The sequence below is a fragment of the Camelus bactrianus genome, chromosome 19 (genome assembly GCF_048773025.1).
Source record: "Camelus bactrianus isolate YW-2024 breed Bactrian camel chromosome 19, ASM4877302v1, whole genome shotgun sequence".
NCBI classification, from domain to species: Eukaryota; Metazoa; Chordata; class Mammalia; order Artiodactyla; family Camelidae; genus Camelus; species Camelus bactrianus.
Window position 1 is genome coordinate 6,237,055 of NC_133557.1, and position 21,366 is coordinate 6,258,420.

The 21,366-nt window shown below is 50.1% G+C and overlaps 1 protein-coding gene and 1 long non-coding RNA gene across 4 annotated transcripts; one reads left to right on the forward strand and one right to left on the reverse strand.

Annotated features, from left to right (window-relative positions):
- Positions 1-3,421: 3,421 nt before the first annotated feature.
- Positions 3,422-18,796, reverse strand: LOC141574023 (uncharacterized). 3 transcript variants are annotated; one of them, XR_012500545.1, is made up of 3 exons: positions 18,670-18,796; positions 11,497-15,321; positions 3,422-8,927 (listed from the first exon to the last, which is right to left on the reverse strand). It is a non-coding gene; the product is annotated as an uncharacterized LOC141574023 (long non-coding RNA). The 3 variants fall into 3 exon arrangements; XR_012500544.1 differs by having other exon boundaries at positions 11,497-15,329; positions 18,670-18,785; XR_012500543.1 differs by lacking the exon at positions 18,670-18,796 and having other exon boundaries at positions 15,087-16,247.
- Positions 8,644-19,168, forward strand: LRRN4 (leucine rich repeat neuronal 4). The gene is given in 6 exon segments (XM_074346946.1): positions 8,644-8,763; positions 9,804-10,476; positions 11,582-11,786; positions 16,241-16,378; positions 17,858-18,634; positions 18,636-19,168. Coding segments are annotated over 5 exon segments (2,202 nt in total). The 5' UTR covers positions 8,644-8,763; positions 9,804-9,812; the 3' UTR covers positions 19,054-19,168.
- Positions 19,169-21,366: the final 2,198 nt, after the last annotated feature.

Consider the following 21,366-nt stretch of genomic DNA (forward strand, 5'->3'; position numbering starts at 1 on the left):
GGCTGAGCCAACCTCAGCACACACTGGAACAGGGTACAGAGGTCAAACAACTGGTCAAGGTCACCCAGCTAAAACAGCTAAAATGTGGGACGGGAGGATGTGGACCCACACCTCTGACGTTAGCACAACTTTGGATATTCCCATGTGAACGGTGAGGTCTCATGAGCGGAGAGCCCTAGGTTGTGTTTCTCTGTGATAATATAGCCCTGAAGTGAGTTTTCACAGAACATACAAATCTCCCTAGATGTTCTTCCTCCCAGTTACGTTACACCAGATTCCAAACGTCACAATGGTGACAGTTTCCACTAAAAAATCTTCAGACCCCAACTGCTTGTCCGGTATGACATTTGACTGCAAATCTGGGTCAGAGGTGGGGTTCAGGAGGGGAAAGAGTTCTGCCTTCTTCCCAAAAGAACAAACACCAAACCATGACCTGAGACAACCCCCCAGCCCCCACGTCCGTAATGGGCTGGCCTTTGCAGATAAATGATTAACGTCAAGTCCACCAGGGAGAGGCGACTCTTCCTCAGGGACCGAGCTCTGTTTTCAGAGGCTGAGTGGAATGTTTTTATTCTGACCTTTTCCTCCCTTTATAAATGGTTCTGTGAATCAGGTAGACATCAGGAGAGCAAAGGGGCAGCCAAACACTTTGCAAGAAGCTGTTGAATAATCCGCTCCTTATAACCTGGCCAAGTCCAGCCTAGGATAAGGGGCTGTAAACGCAAGTGAATTTGGGGGTAAAGAATGTGCACAACCCAGGCACCGCTGGTCACATGTCTCCAAAATGTGTGAAGCTATACCCAGTATATCTGAGAATGTAATGCAGTCTATGGGCCAATAATTTTCAAGCCATGCTCGGGTCCAACCAATCATAATTCAACTAATTTAGTTAAATGCACACACACATAATTTTTGCATATTTCAGTTAGAATTGTTCAGCTGCAAGTGACAGAAAATCCAAAATAATAAAGGCTCAAAAACAAGAAAGAAGTTCTCTGTCTCTTCCACCTAAAACTCCTAAAGCAAGCAGAAGCCAAAAAGGCATGCCTCACCATGTCGGGGACCCGCGTCCTTTTAGGCTTTTATTCACTCTACACAGCTTCTACTCACAAAGTCATCCCATGGTCTAATGTGGCCGCTTAGCTCCACTGTGTCCCATGGCTTCAATTAGCTAGAAGGGAGATCGAAATATTTGGTCTTTATTCAAAGTAGCCATGAACTCAGTTAAAAATCAGGGTTCTTTTTCTGATAAAGGTGAGGATATTTATTGGGAGTCAAGGAGCTCCCTCGGCCATAAGCACATGGCACTGTGCTAGGCACTGCCAGCTGCTACAGATAACTCCACTGAAAAGAGTTTCTAGTCTAGCAAGAGATGGACATTGGAGCAAATAACTACATAATGCTATGTAACAGGTTCTATTCTTGACATGTGAAAAAGACATACGAGAACAAAAAGAAGAGAATGGTTAGTTTTGTTGAATCAGAGGCAAAGTAGGAAGGATTTCCCAGAGGAGGAGTCATTTAGACTTGGCCTTGGAAGGCTGAGTAAGAGTTCGCCAAGTGGGGAGAAGGGCAGGAATTAAGTCAAGCTTGGCAGAGCAGCCACTAGCAGAGAGAGCGAGCCAGTGAACGTTCTTGTCCATGAGGGGACAGACTTGCATTTTAGAAACACATGCCTGGCAGCTGATGGAGACTGGATGGAAGGGGGGGGGGGCACACTGGAAGTTGGAGGGTCAGCTCAGAGGCTGCTGTGACGACCAAGTTAAAAGACGCTGAGGAGGGGTGTCAGGGTATAGCTCAGTGTCAGAGCATATGGTTCAATCCCCAGTGCCTCCATTTGGGGGAGAAAAAAAACACACAGAACTGGAGCTAAGCCAGTGGAAAGAGAAGTAGATGTGAGAGCTGTCTCAGCACTAAAATCAGTGGACTTTGCAATTGTGGCCAACACTACATTTGCAAGGTATTTGGTTATTACCTACCAAAACCACTTTCCCTTCTTCCTTGCTAACAGAATCTGAATTTGACTGAGTGAATGTGTCCAGCCCCATGGATGGATCTTTATTGGTCTGCACCAGTCGTGACAATCCTGTTCCACACTTTCCAGTTCCCTTTGTAGGGAGGGGTGGCCATGTGGCTGGTTCTGACCAATGAAGCCCAAGGGAAAGTACACTATGGAGATTCTGATAAAAGGGAGATGCAGCTGGCTTCACTTTGACCTGTCCCCATTTTCTTCCTGCCTTGAATGTAGATGTGATGTCCGGAGGTACAGCAGCTGTTTTGCAACCTGAAGGCAACAAGCCTGAGGATGAAAGGGTATCCTAAAGATGGTGGAGCCTGAAAACAGGAGTCAACGTCATCAGAGGACAGCTGAAAGGACACCAACAGCCTCTAATTCTGGACTTTCTGTTGTGTGAGAAAAATAAACAAATGTGTTTAAGTCACTGTTAGGTAGGTTTTCTATATCTTTCAGCTGAATGTATTCCCAGATGATTGTTGTGAACAGTAAATGGGTGATTTTGTAGAGTAATGGAACGGAGGGTTGAGCCTGACCTACAGTTTCTAACGTGGCTAGTTGGGTGGAATGAAAACCAATTGATAAGTAAATATAAAGGAGGGAGAGGAGGCATAGATAGTAATCTGTGGACATGAACAGTAAATTTGGTCTGGGTGATTCTAAGATCTCAGTCACTCCTGACATGATGTGATTCTGTGAAGTATGTGTGGACCTTCACAATGGTGCATCCTCAGAACTCCCCTTTGGAAGTTCTTAGCAAAGCCTCATTCACCTTATTTGGGATTCCCTGGCTATAAATGAACCTTCATTACTTTCATGGGGATTCAATTCAATTCAGTTTGGGGAAATATCTAAAATTAAATAAGGTAAGTTATGAGATTGTGATAAATAAAATATTTTGGTGAATGCTTTAATAAGTAGAAGTAATTCTGTTGACTGTTTTGTATGTGAGTCATAAACTCCTTCTGAAAACAATTCCAGAACAAGAATTACAAATATATTTTCAACACTGAAAGCACCATTTGCAAAAAGACACCACCTACCAAGTAACTTTGCTCAAGACCAACTCTTGCCACATTTTTTTTTTTAATTACTCTCAGGAGTTTGTGATCCAAACAGCCTCTCAGGTAAAAACAAGCAAGTATTTTCCATGTTCTCAACACTCCTAAAAAAAGAAATGATCTTAAAAAAAGAAAGAAATGATCTCAGAGTTCTAATCTTGGGTTCTTTCTCAGACTTGAATGCAATTAAGCCTAGTTCCTTCCAAGCAATAAAATGGAAAGAACAGCCCACGCCTCCCATCTAAAGGGGTGTGGTGAACAAGAGTTGGTCATCAACTTCCCAGAATTTGGAGCATCTCTTATAGGTTCCATAAATACTGGGCATAATTAATAATCACCCATAAAGTGATTTTGTCATCCATTTATTACTGAGGATTAATAATCATGTACTTACAATCTGTATTCTTTTCAACAATTACAGAAAGCCATCACTGTTAAAATCTGCTTTTCAAACACCTAACATTCCTACTCTCTGAAATTCCTATGTTGTACCTTTTCTTCTCAGCTTTCCTCAACACCTCCATTCAGCCAATGATTTGTAACATAATAACCGTATGTTGCTGAGCACAGTGAAGTCACCAGAGGAACAGAGCTCATCTTTTCCCTCTGCATCTGTCCTCACAACGTCTTTCTTCCCTCCTGCCCCAGTTTGAATCTTTTCCACGACAGACTTTAACAGGATCTCAAATGGTATTTTAAAATTTCTAAGCATTCTATAAATCCTCATGCTGAAATTTTACAGCCATTGAGTGATGCCTTACTAGGAAAATAAATATGAGATTCAACACTCATTACTATTTTATTTCCTCCAGCTCATTTCCTCACAGACAGCAGCACCCACTTAGATATCTGAGTCCCCCGCCTCTTCTCTGTACACCACTCGGTGAGAGCTGGCTGCCCGGAGACTTGACAACCTGGTACCATCTCCTCCCACAATCACCCCCCCCCCAATTCCGCCAGCTTATCTCTGTTGTCAGAGAAGGATGAGCCTTCAAGCTTGTACATTCCGATTCCAGCTCTTGGGGGAAGAACCCTCGGCACAGTCATCTGGCGCCTGGAGGGCAGGGCAGGGGCACCTGGTGGTGCAATCACCTGTCACCTAGGCCAGCCCACCTCACCCCACCCAGGCTGCTAGAACTGAACAGAGCTGGACAGGACCCCCTTGGAAAGCACCCATTCTGGGTCTCTGGTGCAACCTGTATTAGGAGCATGTATTTCTGGGGTTCTGGGGATGGAACAGGGACAGCAGGGGTCAGAACCCCTAGAAATTCTGCCCAGTCACCTCTCATCGGGTTTGTTACTAAGCCATACCTCTGGGAAAAGGCCACAGTGCTAATGCCAGGGCAGATGAGCTTGGCCAGCTGTGCAAATGAGCCCAGAGCCCAGAATAGAACAGTGAGAATAAGGCTGCCCTTCCTTCTCACTGGGCTATTGGACTCAGTTACGTGAGCCCAGACAAGCCAATTTCCCTCAGTGGGGCTCAGTTTTCTCTCTCTAAAATGGACCGAGAAGAGTGGAAACAGACAAGTTCTAAGGTCACTTCTAAGGCCAACGATCCATGACTCTGATTTTTATCTAAATCCAGAAAAGAAGTGTGCCCAAGTGTATAATTAGTGGCTCATTGTGTTTTTCTTGGGTTTGCTAACAATCTAACCTTGTGATCTTTTTCCACAAGATCTTTCCCCCAAAGATTCCTGAGAGTATTGAGAATCTGGATTGGAAATTTTTTTTGTGTGACTCAATTCTTTCCTTCCATTCCCACCCACGCCCACACCCACCATGTCCCATCTCAACCCTCACCTGAGCCCTTCTTAAAGCTGGGATGCTGGCAGACCTGGGCTGCAAATCCCAGGCACTTGAATTTAATGTTTACTGGTTTGAGTCCGGCCCCATCCCCTCCCAGGCACAATGGAGGCCATCCTGACTCACCATGTATTCTTTTTTTTTTTTTTAATTTAATTTTTTAATTAAAGTATAGTTGATTTACAACATTTCAGATGTACAGCAAAGCGGCTCAGTTATACATGTATATATATTCTTTTTCAGATTCTTTTCCATTATAGCTTACTACAAGGTATTGAATATAGCTCCCTGTGCTATACAGTAGGTCCCTGTTATTTGTCTATTTTATATATAGTAGCGTGTATCTGTGAATCCCAAACTCCTAATTTGTCCCTCCCCCACCTTTTCCCCTTTGGTAACTATGAGTTTGTTTTCTACGTCTGTGAATGTATTCCTGTTTTTTAAATAAGTTCATTTGTATCATTTTTTTAAGATTCCACATATAAATGATATCCTATGGCATTTTTCTTTCTCTTTCTGGCTCACTTCACTTAGAATGACAGTCTCTAGGTGCATCCATGTTGTGCAAGTGGCATTATTTTATTTTTATGGCTGAGTAGTATTCCATTGTATAAATATACTACATCTTCTTTATCCAGTCATCTGTTGATGGACATTAAGGTTGTTTCCATGTCTTGGCTATTGTCAATAGTGTGCCTACAAACACTGGGGTGCAGTCACCATGTACTCTTTTCCCATCCATTTGTTGAATGTTTCTCCTGAGTACCAGACTCCACCCTGGGCACCTGTGCTACTGAGAACAACGTGGCCCAGTTCTCAAGAAGTTGAGTCCTAAATTAGGGAGGAGCCACATCAGTCAACCTGACGGTAGTTAACCAGGTCACGTGGGAGAGAACACAAATGAGGGCCTCCCTGGGCGAAACCCTGAAGGCGCTACAGCTGGTGCTGTCGGTGCCCACCCGCATCCCCTAGCCCTCCTTAGAGTTCGCAGGGCAAGCCAGATGTGCTAGGCAGCTAAAGCCATGGAAACAACCTTCAAGACAACAAGCAGCATAGGCTGGTGGGTAAATCCCCCACCTCCTTGACACATGACGAAATAATCTCGAGGCAGCTCTCCAGAGCCTCCCAGATGATGCCAGTGGGACCACGTGACCTGCTGTTAACACACCTGTGGTGCCTGCCCTTCCCTGTCTCACTTCCCGACTCTCTCTCCACGCCTCTTGGAATGGTGTCCCGAATAAACCACCTGCATCCAAACCCTTCCCGGCTTCTGAGGGAAGCCACGGTAGGTCTGGCAGAGTGAGCAGGATTGGAGAGTAAGGTGGTGGGGAGAGGGCGCCCAGGCAGAGGAGCCGCTTGGGTACCGCTTGGGTACCGCTTGGGGGATGGAGGGCGGATGTGGCCTGGCATTCGGCGTGGGGTGGCATGGGGAGGACTCACAATTGTTGGCTCCAGGACTTTGTTGTGGGACCTTATCACCCTTGTCCAAGGGGGACAAACACTTCAGTCATCTTTTCCTGGCCTCTCAGAGGTTCTGGAAGAGAGAAGGTCACCCTTGTCCAAGGGGGACAAACACTTCAGTCATCTTTTCCCGACCTCTCAGAGGTTCTGGAAGAGAGAAGGGGCTGGAGAAGATGTCCAGGGCCTTCCTGAGAGGTGCCCTGTGGCACTGCCCAGGTGTCTGCCTCAGTCCTGGGTCCACAGGGGCTCAGGAGTTTGCCTCTGTTTCTTTGAAGAATGAACTACTCCACTATGAAAGGAAATTTCCCAACTGTCCTGGCTTCTTGCATGATTTGGGTCTATCTAAACATTTGAAAGAGATTCTCTTATGCTTACAGGGGATATTTCAGTGTCCGAGGCTGAAGCCTGTAGAAGGCAATATAAAGCAGTGGTTAAGCCAGACAGACTGCCTACGGTGTGCTCCGGAGCCCAGCCAGCCTCTGTGAGCCTTAGTTTCCTCATCTGTAGCATAAGAAAACTCGTACCTGGTGAAGTTTCCGTGAGATAGTGCGTGTGACATTAAGGTTCTGAGTACAGCCACCGGGGCAAGGCTAACCTGCCACCTGGGTCCATAAGCAAATTCTGCAGCTCAAAAGCCCAGCTGGGCAGCCCACTGAGAGTGTGTCTGCTTGGGTTGGGTATGACCGGAGCAACCAAGAAGTCCAAGGGCCAAGCTCAGACAACAGGTCAGCCTGTCCTTGCCGCCACTGGTGAGCTAGCCAGCCAGCAAGACCCCAGGGGGCTCCTCAGCCCCAGCCTGTCCAGACCCCTTGCCCCACCAGTGCACAGAGCAGCATGCTGATGTCACTGTCTGGGGTCCTCTTTATAGTTCTCCATGGAAAGCCACTTCCTCCTCAGGGTTTCTCTTCAAACCGGCATGTCTCAGTGGATTTCTGTTGGCCTCAGGTTGTCAGTTGCCTTGAGGGCAGACCCGGCTGGTTACACTGAGAGAAGCTGAGGTTTTAGCTGATCTGCTCGATGCTCTCTGTGCCCGTGAACCAAGCAAAGGCAGAGGTAAGGGCCTCACCTGAGGCTGCCCACTGACCCCCAGGCTGGTCCTGTCACCTCTCCACCTTTCCCTGACTTCTCCGTCCCACTGACCTCCCCTGTCATTTATGTACAGTGTTTCTACTGGGCCTCAAGCTCCCTAAGTAGCAACTGCCCCATCCCAGACAAAGTTGCACAAAACAGACCTCTCCCCGCCTCCCGGCCCGGCTGATGAAGGTATACTTCTGAGCACCAGGGCCAAGGGCTGGCACTTAAGCTGAAAGGATATTTTTCAGGCTTTGGGTGGAGAAGGCCTCAAAGGAGATCCCAGTGGATAACTTGCAATTACTCAATTAAACAAGCCACTTCCCAGAGGTCCTGGAGTTCCTCAGAGCAGCTCAGATAAGGACTGACAGGAGGAAGGATGAAGTTTTGGTCTCAGGGTCTGTGTATACAAGCTGAAGATGATTAAACCCCGGGCCAGGGGTGAGGGCAGTGCTGTGCCGATCAAAGACCCTCAGACAAAGTGACCAGTCTTGGAATTCTGGGGGAGAAAGGCACTGTCTGCTTTCAACAAATCTGCTCTAAGCAAACCACATTTAGCATCCCCACTTCAGGGAGACCTGGGGCTTTTGGTAACCAGAATCAATCACCCCAGCATTTCTGCTCTCTTGATCGGTCCCCACCCCTTCTGAGAGACAAACATGCACACTGTCACCAAACTGGGTCCCAGAGAAACCAAACCAACCCTTCTCGAGGGCTCCTGGTCTGTGATCCGGTCTGTGCCCGTCCCTGCTCTCTCTCTCTGGGGACCCCCTCTCCTGTAAACCTCTGCAGGCCTTCCTGTGGACTGGGGTGCCTTTCTCTTTCGGAGATGGGGCTTCCTCCTCATTCCAGCTCACCATTTAGCCTCCAACCATCCCAGGAAACAGGAACCACCTGGCAGGAGCATCAGATTCCTGGGAAGCCTCTGCCTCACTGTGCCCATCAGCGCACAGCTGACGATTCCCTCTGGCAGAAATGGCTGACTCCCGCCATCTCTCAGGCCAGGGAAAGGTGGCGGGGGTAAGGCCAGGTGAAGATGGGGGAGGGCTGGGAGGAGGTGCTGTGCCTGGAAAGGGGCAGGCCCAGGCCAGGGAGGGGGAGGAGACAGGCATCGAGGATGTTGGCTGAAGACCACAATGTCTCAGTGAGGAAGGAGGGGCCACAGAGGTGGGGGTATCTCAGGCTCCCTGAATGGCCAGGGGCGTCTGGGAAACAGCCCTCCTTCTGAAATTCAAAGTTGAGCTGCTAAGTTCAAAATTCAAAGTTCAAACTGGCTCCTGGAATCTATAAGACAAAACTGAAGACTGCATACAGACGCCCAGAGCTGCCACACCCTAAAAGGACAGCTTCTAGGTGAGTATGACACACCGCTGGACACACGGACTCCTAGCTTCAGTTTCCAGGCTCTTTCTCACTGCCTTGACCCCCAGCAAGCAAGAGGGAGGCCTTTCCCCTGGAGCCAGGGTGGTTGCTCAGGGACCTAGCAGTCGGCAGAGACGGCTGGAGCAGAAATACACCTGCAGAAAATGAAAGGATATATCAAGCAGTGACCAGGATCGGACTGGAAGTAGCTTTACTGCTCCCACGCCAGCCCACAGCTGCCTGATCTACCCCTACCTGATCTCCCAGCTGCCCTGTGCAATCCTGGGTGCTCCAGAAAGCCCACATCTAGCAGCCCTCAGCTAGATCCCTTCTGGGCAGGGCTGACCTCAGGAGCCCATGCTTTTGTTGGGACCAACGTGGGACTAGGAAATGCTCTCCTCCAGGTTCCCAAGCCTCCCAGCTGCCTGGAGGCACTTTTTTTCCCCTGAAGGCAACCCTGAGTACCCTCCCAAGAAAGACCCCTAAACTTATTTTGGCAAACCACATGACAAGCAAACTGGATTCACCTGTGGCTGGGTAGTTCTAAGGGGAAAAACTGGGGCAACCAAGTTTCGTTGGAAATAAAACCTTCCAGTCCAAAGTCAGAACATCTCCCCAACTGAGGTCATCCACTGGCGCATTATTGATACACGTTTATGCGACAGCGTCTGCGCACCTGGGGAGAATTTAGAGATAAAGGCCATCTTCCCTTCCCCCCAGAAGGTCATGGGATGGGGACAGGCAAAGGAAGAAGGTTCAGTAACAGATGAGCTCATTCCGCCAGAGCTCACTTGTGGCTGCTAACCTTCGGGGGAACTAGAGAGAAAGGCAAAGCTGTGGGAAGGGCAGGAGGCGCCGCGGTGTGCGGCAGATGACAGCAAAGCCCGTCACTACACAGCCGGTGACCTGGGGAACACCTCCCGCCCTTCAGGGAACACTCAGGGCTGGGCTCCTCCCGGGGGGGGGCACATGTGCCCCTTCGTTCGGGGTTTCCGCTGCATTTAATGGGCTGTCCGCTGTTCTCTCCCCAGCCACGCGCCATGTGGTGGGCCCTGCTGCTGCTGCTGCTGCTGCTGCCGCCTACAACGCCGCGCCTGAGCCGGGCAGAGCCTCTCCAGAAAAACGCGGTTTTCCGGCTCACTCACCGGAGCCCTTGGGGGAGCCGGGCCAGCAACGCCACGGTCTCGCCCTGCGACGGGCTCCCGGCGGCGGGGATCGCGACCCTGAGTCTCGCGAACCGCAGCCTGGAGCGCCTGCCGGGCTGCCTGCCGCGCACGCTGCGCAGCCTCGACGGCAGCCACAGCCTGCTGCGCGCCCTGAGCGCGCCGGAGCTCGGCCGCCTGCCGGGCCTGCGGGAGCTGGCGCTGCGCCACAACCGCATCGCCGCGCTGCGCTGGGGCCCCGGCGCGCCCGCCGCGCTGAGCGCGCTCGACCTCAGCCACAACCGGCTGGCCGCCCTGCCGCCGTGCGCCGCGCCCGCGCTGCCCGGCCTCCGCGCGCTGGCGCTGGCCGGGAACCCGCTGCGGGCGCTGCAGCCCGGGGCCTTCGCCTGCTTCCCCGCGCTGCGCCTGCTCAACCTCTCCGGCACCGCGCTGGGCCGCGGCGACCAGGCCGCCATCGCCGACGCCGCCTTCGCCGGGGCGGGCGGCGCGCCCCTGGCCGCGCTCGAGGTCCTGGACCTCAGCGGCACGTTCCTCCCGCGCGGTGAGTGCGGGCGCCCGGCCCGCGATCGCTCCGGGCAGGGGAGGGAGGGCCGTGAGCTTCCTCCAGGGGCGCTGCCCTGGCCCACTGCTCGCAGTACCGCTCGGAGAGATTCCCGAGATTCCCCCGAGTTCAGGGCACCCTGTTCAAGTCTTGCGTCCCGAGAGATGGGGACTACTGTCCCTGTTCTGCCTGCGAGGGGGCCAGGGCAGAGAAAGCGCAATGGCTGGCCCACGGCCCCACAGCTCATTAGCAGTGCCTCCACATCCAAAGCCACGCTTTTCGCCGCTCTGTTCCACCGCTCCCCAGCGGGGCCGGGCAGTGCTGGTAGCGTGGGGAGTGGATGCAGCGCTTTGGGGCTGATTGATTAATGGAGCAACTTAGCACCAATTAGTTCATGTGAAGCACAGGATGCTCTGAGGATGCATTCATTGATTTCTACTCTGTTGGCCCAAACTGCGTCTGTGAATGTTGAATCCTTCAAACAAGACGCAGGAGGGAGGTGATAATACTGGTTCTCCCGCACATGGCGAACTCTTGACGGGTTCACAAGATTGGTTTTATTCAAAACAAAAACAAAAACACTTCACGTGTCTATAATCACTTGTTTCTCCACAGACAAGAGAACAAAGGGCAAGAACAGGAAACAGAGGCGAAGGGGCACATTCTCCATTTATTACAGGTTCTGAGCCTCCTCCTCTCCGCCTTCCTTACATTCCTCAAAGATTCCCCGCCTCCAGGCAGCCGTCAGAGTAAAGGCTGGGCTGTGTCCCTGTGGAGTTTAACAAGAGGGTGGGCCAACATCAGACTTGGAGACAGTGTCCTGGGGTCAAGCCCTAGCCATGGCCCTTCTCAGCTGTGTGGCCTTTAGCTATTCTTCTCTGGGGCTTCAGCCGTCTGGGGCTGAACAATGTAGAACTGGCCATCTCTGAGGGCCCTTCGGGCTGAAAACTCAGCCCACGCTTCTGAGATTCCTAAAGCTGCCCACCGTGCCCATGCTCAGCAATGACCTTCACCACTCACCTTGTTGCTCATTATTTCCTCAACTCCTAGCCAGCCTCCTGAGTTTGTGCCTTCTCAGCAGCAGGCAGCTTTCCCTCTGTTTTAGTTCAGTCGGGATGGATCAGAGACTTGCCAAAGCTCAAGTCCCTCTACCTGAGGAAGATGCCCAGACTGAGGAGCTTGGAGGGAGACATATTCAAGACCACCCCTGAGCTGCAGCTGCTGGACTGTCAAGATTCGCCAGCACTTACGTCTGTCCATACGCACATCTTCCAAGACACTCCTCGCCTACAGGTCCTCCTATTCCAGAAGTAAGTGTTTCTGAATCACATGGTTGATTTTTGCCCGTTCCACTAAGTTGAATAGGTGTAACTATTTCATAGAACAGACTAGACCTTCCATTTCCTTCCTCTGCTCTTCCTCAGGGTCTTGTTCTTCCTCATCCTTTGGGTGATATCGTAGGCGCATCCCAGGTAGTCCATCCAGGCAGCTCAGTCCTGTCCAGAATAATGTTAAAGCTCCAAACTCTCATGCATGTAAAGTTTCCTTTGAGCCCAGGAATGAGAAACTTGCAGTGGGAAGAGGGGATCAGGGTTTTGTCTGTTTCTCCATCCACCTGCTTCCCCATGTGCTTATGCAAGTCAGCCCCTTCCAGGGCTTGAGCAGGTCCATGAAGGAAAAGTGAGAGGGTAGAAAAGTCCTGCTTGCATCAGGACCTGACATTGATGCCCTCTGGCCCAGTGGATGTCCAAAGTGTCACTATATGAAGCTTCCTTCCCAAGAGCAACTATTGTCCTGACTTCTAACAGAAAGGGCAGTGTCCCTTTGAAGATGATCCCAGGCCACCTCCTTTCCTGGGGACCCACACTTGGGCCTGGGGAAGAAAGCCCCATTGCCCCACCATCACTCTCAGAGTAGCTTCTTTTTTCCCTCTGCCAGCTCCAGCCACAGCCAGAGTACTTCACTTTGGGGCTTGTCATGAGGGAAAAGGAGATGGACAGTGCAGAGCTCAGTGCCTGGCACACTGTGTGCTCTATAACATTAGTGAAGATGATGGTGGTTGTGATGAAGGTGATATGATGATGACAGTCATGGTGATGAGGGTAATGGTGACTGTGATGATGGTGATGATGTTGGTAATGATGCTGAATTGGTGATAGTGATGGTGATGGTGGTGATGATGATGTGGATAAGAGTGATATCTCTGGCTCAGACTCCTCTTTTGAGCTTCAGACTGATGCAGCGTTGTTTAACTTTATCAGATGTGGAACCAAACTGCCTGGGCTCAATCCTGACTCCACCACTTACTAGCTGTGTGAGTTGATGCAAGTTACCTAAGGTCTCTGTGGCTTGGTTTCCTCATCTGTGAAATGGGGATAATGAACGAATCTTCCCCCAATGGATTAGTGAGAGGAAATGCCTTGATATATACCTAGAGCAACGCCTGGCACAGAACAAGAGGTTTGTGTTATTACTGCTGGGCATCCCCACTGGATGTCTCGTAGGTCTTTCAGCATCCAGCAGACAGCTAGGTAACATGAGCCCTGAGCTCCTGGAAGGCCTGGGCTGGAGATACCTAACGGAGCATCCTTGGCACAGAGATGGCGGAGGAGGCATCAGGTGATGGTGGTGATGATGCTGATAGGGATAGCGGTGAAGATACCAGTAAACAATGATGATGTTGATGGATGATGATGGTGGTGGCAATGATGACAGCATGACAGCTTGGCCCCTGCTTTCAGGAAGCACGGAGTTCAGTGTAGGCAGCAGACATCCGACAGTTGTCATGATACACTGGGATCAGTAACAGAGGCACATGCCCGTACAGTGTTATCAGGCAAGTGGGGTTAATGATCAGCTCCAGCAGACTGGAAGAAGAACGTAATTGATCCATATCTTCAATGGTGAGTCCAAACTCACCAGGTGGAGAAAGGCAACCCAGACCCCCAAGAAAAGCAGGCATCCCTGATTCAGAAGTGGTGATTGCCTCTTCTCATCCCTGCGCTTCTCGGTTCCCTGCAGTCTGACCGCCCACTTCAGCTTCATGATGGAATGGATCCAGCGGCATTTCAGCTGCTAAGCCCAGGGGACACTTCTCTATCCATCGAGCCCCTTGCCGATTCTTTCCTCCCTATTGAGACTCCCGTCCCTTTGTCCTCAGGATGCTGCCCCGGTGCTTCTCCAGCCTTTCTGAATAGAGCTGCTTGAGGTCCTTGGCTAGTTCCACTTCTTATAACTTTTTTTTTAAAAACACCTTTATTGTGGTATGGTCCCTGTCCAGTAAACTACACATATTTCAGGTGTACAATCTGATGAATTTTGATACACATATACAGCCATGCAGCCACCACCACAACCAAGATAGTTAACAGCTCCATCACTCCCCAAGAGGAACAATTTTCAAATTTCCAATTTATCCCTTCCTACCCTCTTTACCCCTGGTCACCATAAGTTTGTTCTCTATGTCTATGAGCCTGTTTCTGTTTTGTAGATGAGTTCATTTGTGTCTTTTTTTTTTTTTTTTAGATTCCATATGTAAATGTTATCATATGGCTTTTCTTTCTCTTTTTGGCTTACTTCACTTAGAATGATGATCTCTAGGTCCATCCATGTTGCTGCAAATGGCATTATTTCATTCTTTTTTATGGCTGAGTAGTAGTCCGTTGTGTGTGTGTGAGTGTATTTATATATACATATATATACATACATACATATACACACACACACATATTTATCCAGTCATCTGTCGATGGACATTTGGGTTGTTTCCATGTCTTGGCTATTGTAAATAGTGCTGCTCTGAACACGGGTGCAGGTGTCTTTTTGAATTATATTTTTCTCTGGATATATGCCCAGGAGTGGGATTGCTGGATCATATGGTGAGTCTATTTTTAGTTTTTTAAGGAACCTCCATACTGTCCTCCATAGTGGCTGCAGCAATTTACTTCCTACCAACAGTGTAGGAGCGTTCCATTTCTCCACACCCTCCTGGCTGCTCTGCCGGCATGCCCAATGCCCTCTGACAATGCTACTTGCAGGAGGGAGAGCCCCTTGGTGAGATTCCAGCAAAAAAAGAGAAAAGGGATTGTTTAGAAGACAAGCGGAAACTTCCTCCAGACTCGGGCTCTGCCAGTCCAGGTGCAGAGAGCGCCTGGATGCAGACACGTGCCGGGACGTGATGCAGGCACTCCCGTTCCTCAGCCTGTGGTTGGGGCTGCAGCTTGTCTTTCTCACGTGCAGGCTGCACTGGGTGGCAGCAAGTGCCGCCAGATAAGGAAGGGACTCCGTTTCCTGATGTATAAGATGAGTGAAGTATTATCTACCTCATGAATCGACATAATGACATCAATGAGATAATGTATCTGAAGCACTCAGCACTGTTACTGTCCCAAATATTTTTCTTTTTCCTTCTCCTTTAGGAAAAAAGAAAAACACTCCCTTTGCAAGATGAAGTGCTCAGTAAACCCATTCTAAGATTTCCACTCTAGCTCTGTGAAACCTGCTAAAAGCAAACATTTGCATGCACATATAGAGGGTATGGCTTACGTTTCAGTATAAATGGCACACACATATATTCAGTGTCTCACAGGGGACAACAGTCAGGCACCCACCAGCCAGGAGTATTCAGGCAGATCTGGGTGGTGGGTCCTTCCTTGCTCAGAACATCTGCATCTCCCCCAGAGCAGGAGGAGAAGGTGGACAGTTTCCAGGCACATGGAGAAAAGCCAGCCTTTGGTTGGAAGAGGCCTGAAGATAAAATGCAGCTCCTGCTGCTCAGATTATAACTGAGAATGCGTACAGGAGGCCGGGAGACTCTGGGAGTTGTGAGAGTTGAGGCCAAACACTCTGTGGGACTCGAAGCAGAAAGAGCAGAGAGTCAGGGGGGACCGGCCGTTGCTAGGTGCGGTAGACTGTTTGCAAAAATGGCCCCAGTAATTCCTCCCATCCCTGTCATCGCTTCCCTTTGCAGTGTGACTTTGCAGCTCCTCCCATCAATAAGTGGAGTCTGTGCTCCAGCCCTGGAAGCTGGACGTGACCGTGCGTGACTTGTTAGACCAGAGGGACATTAGCAAATGTGATGGAAACAGAGACATGAAAGCAGCTGAGCATTGGGGCTTGCTGGTGAGGACCCCTCCACCACCACGTGCACAAGCCCGGGATAGCCTCCTGGGTGATGAGAGACAACAGGGCGAGAGGCCCCCCACAGACCCAGCTGAGGCTCCATATACATGAGGCCATCCTAGACCTTCCAGGCCCAGCTGACCTGGCCCAGCCCATAAGAACCACTGAGTCAACCCACAGAATCATGAGAAAGAATATTTATTGTTTTGAGCTAAGTTAGCAAGAGCTAGCTGATACACTTGCAGAGCACTGGTGTTGAGTGCCGTCAGCTGCAACAGTATATGGTCAAGAGTGTTCTCATTCATTAAAACTTTCTGCCATTTCTTGTGACTGGTCTGTGATAAGAATATCTTACTTCATGTAGAGATTTACATTTATAAACACTTTCATCATCACAGACTTCTTGATGTAACCAGCAACAGGGAGAATTGTCTCCATTTGCTACAAGAGGTGATACTGACTGGGTTGGGTTGGTTTTCTACAGATGGGGAAAAAAAAAATCCAGGGTCATTAAGAGTTTTCCCAAAGCAGTATCATTTAGCCCCTAACAGGATGGTTTTCCCTTGACACCACCGCGGCTCTCTGGGAATAGTTTTGACCGGACTGTGAAAGCCTGACTTAAATTGATTTTTGTGTATTTCAGCTGCAACTTTAGTTCCTTCCCCCCGTGGAACCTGCATTCCTCCGAGGTCCTGTCCATTAACCTCTTCGGCAACCCCCTCACTTGCAGCTGTGAGTTGTCATGGCTCCTCATTGAGGCAAAGAAGATTGTCCTAAGCAGGTAACACATTTACAAAACAGATGACTGAGGGCTGAGGGTCAGCCCTCCAGAGCTGAAGTTCTCACAGCTCATGTCTTGCTCATGTGCTCATGTAACCATGCAGGGCTGGTTGGCAGTGTTGGGTGGGGTGGCTGTCCCCCACGTAGTCACACGCAGGGACCCGGGAGATGGAGGCTCTGCCTCCCTTCCAGGCAGCCAGAGTGGCAGAGGGTGTGGAGCAGCTGACTCAGGAGGTTTTAATGAGCCAGGCCAGGTGCTCATTACTTTCACTCACATCCCATTGGCCAGAGGGCAGTCAGCAGGCCACACCTACTGCAAGGAAGGCTGGGAAATGTAGTCTAGCTGTGTGCCAGGTAGGGAAAAAAACGGGCTATGTAAACTACTAGCTTGTCACTGCCAAAGCAGGGTTAGCATTGCCCCATTTTACAGATGAGAGAATTGGGGCCCAAAGAGGAGTAGTACTTGCTTAGATTCATGCAGCCAGTGGCTGGAGGAGGCAGGATCTGCTTTCCTCCAAAAATGTGCTCTTAACCACTGGGCCCCACGGAGTCTCTAAGACAGAGCCTGGCCTGTGTCATTCAGTCCAAGGCCAGTGGGCTTATAGAGCTCTCCCAGGACAGGAGAAAAAGAATTTCTATGGAGACTTTCCACTGGCTGCTGGCTGGAAGAACTGTCTTACATTGGGGGAACCATGCCCAGGCTGGCCACAGGGAGAGGATGGGGGCTAGGGTCATCTCTAGTCTTGAGGACCCTCAAACCAGCTCCACCAGTCAATGCATCCTCCTTGCCGCTCACTTGGAGAGCCGTATCCTGCGGGGTTCTTTTCTAACCTCCCACCCAAGCCTGGACAATAAGTGGCTCCGTCTGCCCCCCTTTCCCATTCCTGTTGCCTCCAAAGACAAGCACCCAGGTGTTTTGCAATGAAGGGTTCTGCTCTGGTATTAACGAAGCAGCTGAGGGTGCTGGCTCTTCACACTGCCTACCACTGCTGATTTTGTCTCTTAATTTCTCTCTGCCTCTACCTCCTCATCTGTAAAATGGGGATAACAGTGCCCACCTCATGTGGTAGTGCAGATTTAATAGTCCCCAGCACATGGCAAGCCCTCAAAAACTGTTGTTAGTATGAGTATTGTTACTCGTTCTCACTGCCAGGAAGCAGACAGGTGAAAATCAAATGGCAGATCACACTTAGAGCATTCGGACTGCCCTTCACAGCGCTAACCCTGGCTTTAGGCTCTGCGTTTGCTAGCCATGCTGCCTTGGGCAGTTAGTTTCTCTTTGTGAGTTCCCATTTCCTTCTCTGCGGGGAGGGTTGCCCTGAAGGTCAACGAGGTGATGCGAGTTGAATGTGTCCCACCTGGTACCTGGCAGATGCTCCACAAGGCTTGGGAGAGGGATTATCTGCACTGAGGACTCAAAACCCAGCATTGAAGCAGCCCTCATGCCAAATACCTTCTAACCAGTTGGCCTTCCCTCTAGGGCAGCAGACACTCTGTGGGTACCAGCTGCAGGATCCGATGGCACTTCCTCAGCCCTGCTCTCGCTGTCCCAGCTGCCCAGTGTGTGCCATTTGGACCAAAACACCACCCTCCTTGATTCCAACCCACCCTCCTCGTTCTATTCCACCCACGCACCATCTATACAGGGTCCCTCCACCCTGCAGAGCACAACCCCCTCCACTCAACCTGCGGGAGGCCAACAGAGTGTCACCAAGGTTCCCTCCCTCCCTGTGGATTCTCCCACACGAGCCACCGGGCCGTACAGCCGTGCGGAGGAGGGGGTCGTCCCCTCCACTACCACCTCTCCAGCAGGTTCCAGCAACTCCGGCCATCCACCCAGGGCTGCTGGCACCGCCGGGCCAGAGCACCGAGAACATGCTACGCTGCTTGTTCGGGAGCCTAGCATTTCAGCTGCCTTCACCCCATGGGCCAGCAAACACCCTGCTCTCTTTCCTGCCTCCCGGAACCCACTGAGCACTCCCCAGCCCCACCAGGCAACATGGGCCACCCCGGTGGCTCCGCACCCGCGTCCTTCCGAGGGCGGGATTGCAGTCTTGAGGCTGGACCTCCAGGAGGAGGAGGTGGGGGCACCGGCCTGGGATGCCCCCTGCGATTACCACCCCTGCAGGCACCTCCAGACGCCGTGCGCAGAGCTGCAGCGGCGCTGGCGGTGCCGGTGCCCGGGCCTCAGCGGGGATGACACCCTCCCGGACCCCCCCAGGCTGCAGCCGGTGGCCGAGACCACCGACACGTCGGCGCTGGTGCGCCCCCAACTCGGTGGTGAGGGCCTACCAGATCCGCTACTCGCCCGAGGGCCGGCCGGGGAACCAGTCGGTGGTGGGGGACGTCTGCGCCACCGCGCGCCAGCACGCCCTGCACGGGCTGTCGCCGGCCACCGCCTACCGCGTGTGCGTCCTGGCGGCCAACGGCGCGGGCCTGAGCCCGTCTGGGGCGTGCGCCGCCTTCAGCACCAGGCGCAGCCCCGCGCTGGTCGCCGCCGGGCTGGGCGCCGCGGGCGGCCTGCTGCTCCTGAGCACCGCGCTGCTGGCCGCCGGCCTCTGCCGCCGGCGCGGGACCCCGCGCGGGCCGCGCCGCCACGCGCGCCTGGTGGCATACCGCAACCCCGCCTTCGCCGCCGAGCCCCCGGCCGCGCTCCCGCGGGCGCGCGCGCGCTGAGCCCCGGCTGCCAGTCTCTTTTGTCACATTGGAAGCGACAGCCTCCAGTCATTTCAGGGAAGTTCCCTCATGGTCAAGTTCTGGGTAAGGCTCTGTTATTCAAGGGAACGAGTCCAGTGGATTCATAATCTGAGAAGTGGGGGTGAGGGAGAAGAACCACGGGCTACGTTTCCCGGGGACTTGCCAGTTTATTAGCTGCATTTTAGGATGTGGCATCAAATGTACTTCTAGCTTTAAAGAAACTGCAGTCTTCAGGAATGTCTGTGAAACACGAGAAAGGCCGTCCTTTCAAAGTCCACGTTTGCTGCATTTCACCTAAGACCGAGCGGGCAAAGGAACTGTGAACACCGTTTTTTAAGGAAGCATAATACATAAGCTCACTTTCAGGAACTTTTTTTCTTAAGAGAGAAGAAAAGCGCTAAAGGAAAACCTCAAGGCTCTAGTTAGAAGCCAAAGCATTTCTCTACTCAAATTGTATCAAAGCCCTTTTATATGATTTGTATCTGAATGTGGATCTTACTATATCATTTTTTACTTCTAGAAAAACTTGGGGGGGGGAGTGATTTTATTAGAGTGGGGTTCATTATTTCTAGATTTTTATTTTCTACATTAGCATTTATATAAGTTTCCTGTGGCCACCGTAACAGACTACCACAAACTGGGTGGCTTAAAACAACAAATTTATTCTTACAGGTTAGGAAAGAAATCCACAATCAAGGTATCAGCAGGGTTGGTTCCTTCTGGAGACTGAGAGAGAATTGTCCCGTGCCCCCTCCTAGCATTTGGTGGATGCCAGCAGTCCTTGGGTTCCTGGGCCTGCAGATACATCAGTCCTATCCATGCCTGGTTGACTCATGGCATGGCATTCTCTGTGTCTCTGTGTCTAAATCCCATCCCCTCCTTTTTCCCCCCATTATCTTTTGCCCAGCCTATTGAGATATAATTGACATCTAACAGTTTTTAAGCTTACGGTGTACAATGCAATGATTTTGATACTGGTATATTATCGGGAAATGATTACAGTAAGGTTAGTGAACACATCTGTCACTTCATATAGTTATCTTTGTGTGTGTAGTGAGAACTTTTTATCTACTTTCTTAGCAACTTTCAAATATACAGTACAGTATTAACTATAGTTATCATCCTGTCTTCTGGCTACATTCAGTCCCCAGAACTTACTTGTTTTATAATTGGAAGTCTGTACCATTTGGCCACCTTCACCCATTCCCTCCTGCCCCTGGGCACCACCAGTTTACTCTGAGTTGATTTTTTTTTTTTTAACTATCACATGAGGCTCTGTTGTGCAATGGATAGTGCATTGGACTTTAAACTATCACATATGAGATCATACTGAATTTGTCTTTCTCTGTCTTATTTCACTTAGTATAAGGCCCTCAGGGTCCATCCATGTTGTTCCAAATGGCAGGATTTCCTTCTTTTTTTTAAATTGAAGTATAGTCAGTTATGTGTCAATTTCTGGTGTATAGTATAATGTCCCAGTCATGCATATATATACATATATTTGTTTTCATATTCTTTTTCATTAAAGGCTACTACAAGATATTGAATATAGTTCCCTGTGCTATACAGAAGAAATTTGTTTAGCTATTTTTATATAAAAAGGTTATCATTTGCAAATCTCAAACTCCCAAATTTATCCCTTCTCACCCCCTTTCCCCCAGTAACCATAAGATTGTTCACTATGTCTGCAAATCTGTTTCTGTTTTGTAGATGAGTTCACTAGCATCCTCTTTCTTCTCGCTTTTAGATTCCACATATGAGTGATATCATACGGTATTTTTCTTTCTCTTTCTGGCTTACTTCACTTAGAATGACGATCTCCAGGTCCATCCATGTTGTTGCAAATGGCATTATTTCATTCTTTTTTTTATTGCTGAGTAGTATTCCATTGTAAAAATATACCACAGCTTCTTTGTCCAGTCATCTGTTGATGGACATTTAGGTTGTTTTCATGTCTTGGCTGTTGTAAATAGTGCTGCTATAAACATTGGGGTGCATGTATCTTTTCAATGAGTACCCTATAGATGTATGCCCAGGAGCGGGATTGCTGGATCATATGGTAGTTCTACTTTCAGTTTTTTAAGGAATCTCCATACTTTTTCCCATACTGGCCGCACCAAATTACACTCCCACCAACAGTGTAGGAGGGTTCCTTTTTCTCCACAGCCTCTCCAGCATTTGTCATTTGTGGACTTTTTAATGACAGCCATTCTGACTGTTATGAGGTGATACCTCACTGTAGTTTTGATTTGCATTTCTCTGATAATTAGTGATATCGAGCATTTTTCATGT